The sequence below is a fragment of the Rhincodon typus genome, unplaced genomic scaffold (assembly GCF_021869965.1).
Source record: "Rhincodon typus isolate 14 unplaced genomic scaffold, sRhiTyp1.1 hic_rhity00003763, whole genome shotgun sequence".
NCBI classification, from domain to species: domain Eukaryota; kingdom Metazoa; phylum Chordata; class Chondrichthyes; order Orectolobiformes; family Rhincodontidae; genus Rhincodon; species Rhincodon typus.
Window position 1 is genome coordinate 8,614 of NW_025969401.1, and position 6,227 is coordinate 14,840.

Here is a 6,227-nt window from a genome sequence, read left to right on the forward strand (position 1 = left end):
TGGGAAGATGATGAATGACCACAGTTGCAAGACCAGGTATCGTTCTATATTAACACTTAGTATTGGAAATTGTTAGCTGCATCATGCTCCAGAAATATTTCTCACATCCCCAGTCATATTCAGCAGCAATAATGTAGACTTGTATGAAGGCTATTACAAATTCAGGACTGTTTTCAATGTCTTGTTAACCCCCAAAATATTCCTTTTTGCTCTGGTTCAACAGTTGGTGTCTTTCAGATGTTGACCTTGCCAATGGTCATAAAGGCACACATTTCATTAGCTTCATTTATCTTTCTGTACAGAAGGCAAAATAATGAACTCACAATGCCATTTTTATTTTGGTACACTGCCTTATTTGCACAAGCATTAATCTTTCTCTTCAATTGCTGGATTTAAGAAACATGTGCCTTGCATTCTGACCTTCAGCCAAGGGCAGAACCTCCTCTTCCTGAGTCTTTTGTTTTGTACAGTTGGCTTTGAGTCGACTGACTATCCCAGCCACTTAAGAGCAGTACCATTGGCATTACATGACAATGAGTCCACACTGAGTTCAAAAGAACAGTTTCACAGAGAAACAGGTGTAAACAATTACTGGAATGGTAGTGTCCCTTCCTCTGAGACAGAGACCCAGGCTCAAGTCCCAACTGCACCACAAGTGTGCAATAACGTCTCTCAACAGGTTGATTAAAAAAATGTTTCATTGCCCGAGGGTTTTTGACCACAGCGGTAGTAGCCCTATCTCTCAGCTCGGAATTCTGTGTTCACATCCCACCTGCTCCACTGGACAGGTTGATTAGAAAATATATTTAATTGATCTGTAGCATATTATGAGTTAAGATGGGGTGTCTGAACCAATAGCGATTAAATCAGCATTTTGATTCTGCACAAATGACACACATCTCAAAACGGGATACTTTCTGAATAATATCAAAATGGGCCCAATCTAAAGCATGTTTGCCACTGCACCGTCATTCACGCTGGTAGATTTTGAATTTGACACAGGAATGGCATCGCCCAGCTAGGTCAACTTTTCGAGAATGAGCAGATTACCCCTCAGACCATCAGATGGAGTTAGGCCATTTGGCCCATTGAGTCTGCCTTGCCATTTGATCATGGGTGATATGTTTCTCAACCCCATTCTCCAGTCTTCTCCCTGTAACCCTTGATCCCTTTACCAATCAAGGACCTATCTCCATCCTAAATACACTCAATGAACTTGATATACACAGCCTTCTGCAACAATGAGTTTCACAGGTTAACCACCTGCTGGCTGAGGAAATTCCTCCTCATTTCAGCTCTGAAGGGTCAGCCCTTCACTCAGAAGCTGTGCCTTCAGGTCCTAGTCTAGTCTAGGACTGGAAATATCTTCTCAGCATCCACTCTATCCAGGCCTCTCAGTATTCTGTAAGTTTCAATGAGATTCCTCCTCATTCTTTTAAACTCCATCAAGTACACACTCAGAGTTCTCAACTGCTCCTCATATGGCAAGTCCTTCATCCCCAGGATCATACTTGTAACCTCCTCTGGACACCCTCCAATATCCTTCCCGAGATACAGGGCCCAAAACTGCTCACAGCATTCCAAATGCGGTTGGACTGGAGCCTTTTTACAGTCTCAGCAGTACATCTCTGCTCTTGTATTCTAGACCTCTTGAAATGAATGCCAACATTGCATTTGCCTTCCTAACTGAATCTGTATGTTAACCTTAAGAGAATCCTGAACTAAGACTCCCTAGTCCCATTGTGCTTCATATTTCTGATGTCTTTCCCCATTTAGAAAATAGTCTCTATCTCTTCTTCCTAACAAAGTGCAAAAGCTCACACTTGGTCATATTGTAATCCATCTGCCAACTTTCTTCCCCCACCTCTCCTAACCTGTCCAAGTTCTTCATCAGCCTTTCCACTTCCTCAACACTACCTATCTTTCTGTCATCTGCAAAGTGAGCAACAATGCCCATTCCAACAAGTTGGTGAGCAAATTCCACCTTTACTACCTGCAAAACAAATACTTCCTACATGTTACAACATTGGATTCCAATCCAAAGACAAGAGAAAAATTGAAGACAATATGCAAATCAATTTAGTTCTTGAGTCATAGAGCATGGAAACAGGCCCTTTGGCCCAACTCGTCCATATTGACCCAGTTTCCTAAACTGAACTAATACCACTTGCCTTACTGTGGTCCATATCCCTCTGAACCTTTCCTATCCATATAGGTGTTCAAATATCTTTTAAATGTTGTAATTATACCCATGCCCATCACTTCCTCTGGCAGCTCATTTCTGTGCAAAAGTTGCCCCTTAGGTCCCTTTTAAATCTCTTCCCTCTCACCTATGCCATCTAGTTTTGGACGCCACTACTCCAGGGAATAGACCTTGGCTCTTCACCTTATCTATGCCCCTCATGATATCATAAACCTCTAGAAGGTCACCCATCAGCCTCCAATGCTCCTAACCTATCCAGCCTCTCCCCTTAATTCAAACCTTCCAGTCTCAGGAACATTGAGATAGGGCAAAAAGACAAAATGGAGACTGACGCAGAAACAGAAACACAACTATCAATTGCGGCTGAATGCAATAGAATTAGTTTGAGATATTCATCGATGTCACCCCACAGATATTCCACAAACTCTACCCTTTCCCTGGAAGATGAATGTTTAAGGGAATACAATCAGAACTGCATAGTGTAGTTATCATGGTTATGCCCAGTGGTCAGATATCCTGGACAGCAGGCCAGGGGCAAAGAAAAACTACAATAAAATTCACATTTCTTGCAGCTTATGCCTTTTGGGTCTACTAGTGAAGAACTTCCCAACAACTCCTGATCCTCTTTGTATACATAGTGGAAACTGTATTTTAATGCCAAAAAATGTGACGGATAACAAACAGAATTTCTACAAAGGAACAAACTTGGATTATAAACCCAAAACAACATTTTAGGGCAGCCTAAATAAAAAATAATTCAGGACTATTCAATGATTAATGCATGGTAGTACTCCTAGACAAATTCCTTATCCATTAATTAAATTTAACTCCCATAAAAGTGTTCTAAAAATCATAAATTTAATTCTGCAAATCTTACCTTTAGAAGAGGGTGAATTTTGTCAACAGGCAACAAAAGAGGATTTCTACGTTTACGTTTTTCTATGGCTGATTGAGCATCGGCTATGGCCCATTTGTCAATTGGATGTGGAAATGATTTCTGCACACGTTCCTAGAAAGAGATTTTTAATAAAGCTGTATTCTGTGATTTCAGTTATTAGTCACTTGCACATTACTGATATTTATTTACATATTCAAATGTTAATTTATGCAGAATACTAATTTGAAAATTTTAATATTCATCTCAACAAGCCATCCTTCCCTGCACATGAATACTCAGGGGCCAGTTCCCTGATGTTTCAAGAAAATTTCCTTGCACTGCCTAAACAATATTGATCAAATTTGTGACAATACTAAATCAGACAGATATAATGTGGACAGGAACAAGCATAGAAGCAGGGAAGTTTAAGCCCAATGACAATGTAGTGCTAAATAGTCATTTGATAGTACAGAACACAAGTATTATTGAAAAAATACGTTCTGTCAAAGCTTCTCATCTTGTACTCTTCAGGATAGATCAACCTGCCTGATTCAAAATTTAAACAAAGCCTGACTGTTAAAGGTCAATCAGCACAAATCGTTGAATTCTCCATGGCAATGCCACTGCCTCTCAGTGCACACTTTGCCAACCAATCAGCACTCTCCTCTCAAGCAGTATAAATGTTAGTTTTCTCTTTGAATTTGTGCTCTTGCAAAATGCTCTGTTGAGTGGATGACAAAAGTGACTTTTCTCCGCAATGTTGCTAAATACTACCAAGCTCAAAGTCAACCTTTTGGGAATTAACTTCACATAGCCTCCAGGTTATGACTTTGGATTCAGTCTGCACGTTTGTTACAGCTACTGCATTGATACAATAAATACAAATTAAAATCGACAATGGTGATAAATTCATAAATTATGGCACATACAGTAACTTCTCGAATAATGAAACACAATCTTATAGAATTTGGAGGAAAAAATGGCAAATTGTCTTCAGAAGGTCTCACATCTGCTATGAATTGATACTATTCTGAAAGCATCTGATCAGTGAAATAAACGTTAATAAGTAGTACAGTCAAAATAAATATGCGACCGACGCTGAACTCTATTACATCTTCAAGATGAGGCATTTTGAATCAAATGCTGACGCAGCATGTCTCAAGAGGAATGTTTGGCTCTAGTACAAGTAACTGTATTCTTAAATAAGCAGATGTTTCTTCTTGGATGTATGAACTATTTTAAATAGTAATATATGTAGCAATTAACCGATTTGTTGGGTTAAACCAGGATTGCTACATAATCATAGCTTCAGATATGTTAAAACCTCTCTGAAACCCCAGCACATTCCAAGCTTCATGGTATCATGCAATTCTCATTGCCAGCAGACCACTGTGCATTTCAACCATTAACTGCAGAAACCATACATCTAATGAAACATTTGTACCTTAACATGAATCTAGATAATCCCAAAACATAATTGAAATTATGCTATAGCTTTGAAAATTTCAACAAAATTTGTACTTGGTTCACTGACCTAGAAAATACTGGAGAAGGCAATATATCTGATTTATTGAATTTGAGGCAGCAGCAAATTAAAGAATAACAGTTTCAGTGCAGATGTGTTTCATACAGGTCCCAATTTTTAAAAAATTAAAGGAGGGAAACAGGCAATTTATTAAGACAGCAACCTTGGTTGAAAAATGTAGTGCCTTAAGTGAAGTCATAAAAGGAAATCAAGCCTGATGAAAGATCATAATAGTTAAATGGGAGTTAATTTGGCACTTGAGAGGAAATCCTTCAGCAGCTATTACTTAAGACAGGAAAAAGCAGAAGCAGTTAGTGTCAACAAAAATCAACAGTGATTTGGCCCTCATCACCAAGACACATTTTGGTTGTTCTCCCCAGTTCAGTGGTACTATTTCCTTCTTTGAGTATCTCACTCTGTTTCACTCCTCTCAAATCACTTTTAAAATTATCTAAGGACCGCCTAACATTCATCTCAACCTTCTCCTCAAGATGTCCCTATCTCTTTCTTCCTTCTTACTTCACATCATAGTTAGTTGACAGAACAAGTGACCATTTGGCTCATCCAGTTTGTGACAGTTCATGCATGCCTAGGTATTTCTATCCTTGTACTCACTATGGAATTGTACTCTTCAGTTTGTATTACCTCTCCTCCTCCTCCCCGCCCCCCCAGAAAAGCGAAACACTTCACATTTCTCAACATTAAATTCATCTCTATCAGACCCACCTATTCTACCAGTCCATGGCCTCCTGAAGTCTATCAACATCCAATTCTTAATTCACAATATTCTAAGATTTGCGTCATCTAAAATTTTGAAATTATGCTTTATATTCCTAAGTCCAGGTATTAACATAGATGAACAGCAGTCAATTTGAAGAACAACTGTTTACCATTATAGTTTCCTATCCCTCAGCCAACTAGATAACAGTACTGTTATCACCTCTTTCATTACATGGATTTCAAATTGCCGGTAAGCCTGACACGCAGCACTTTAATAACACCTTTGGTAAGTCGACAGAGGTGACAAAAATCACACCACACTCAAATGTGTTAAAGAAATTCAATCAAGTTAGTTGAACATAATGATGTGCCCTTAGATTTATGCTGTCTTCCCTTCAAGCGTCCATTTGTCCAAATGACCATTAAGTTGATCCTGAAATATCATTCTGAAAGCTTTCCCAGCACAGATTCAATTGATGGATCTGTAACTGTTGGATTTATAACTTTTAGGAACAAGGGTGTTAATCTTACAATTCCCCAATTCTCTCGGCTTACTTTCCAGACCTTACTAGATAGAGATTGGTCCGGGTGTTTTAACTGCTATGTAATTACACTTCCAAGATACTCAGGTGAAAGTCTTTTGTGGTGCACTGATAGTGACCCTACCTCTGAGCCAAGAGACCTGGGTTCAAGTCCCAACTGCTCAAGAGGTATGTCATAACAACTCTGAACAGGTTGATTAGGAAATATCTACTGTTGCTATCTTGGAGCCATAAGGCCCAAATTCAAATCTCACCTGCTCCAGAAGTACGCAATAATATCTCTGAACAGGCTAATTCAAATTTATTTTTGGTAGTGTCCCTAACTCTGGACCAGAAGTCCTGTATTTAAGTATGTCTGCT

General features: G+C 39.0%; 1 protein-coding gene across 1 annotated transcript in view; it reads right to left on the bottom strand.

Annotated features, from left to right (window-relative positions):
• LOC125481833 (son of sevenless homolog 1-like) overlaps positions 1-3,212 on the bottom strand; it is a gene marked incomplete at its 5' end in the record, with an annotated part of 8,976 nt that extends 5,764 nt beyond the window's left edge. Inside the window, one exon of the mRNA XM_048593758.1 lies at positions 3,081-3,212. Within this exon, the coding sequence (XP_048449715.1) occupies positions 3,081-3,212 (132 nt within the window). The remainder of the gene's footprint in view (positions 1-3,080) is intronic.
• Positions 3,213-6,227: the final 3,015 nt, after the last annotated feature.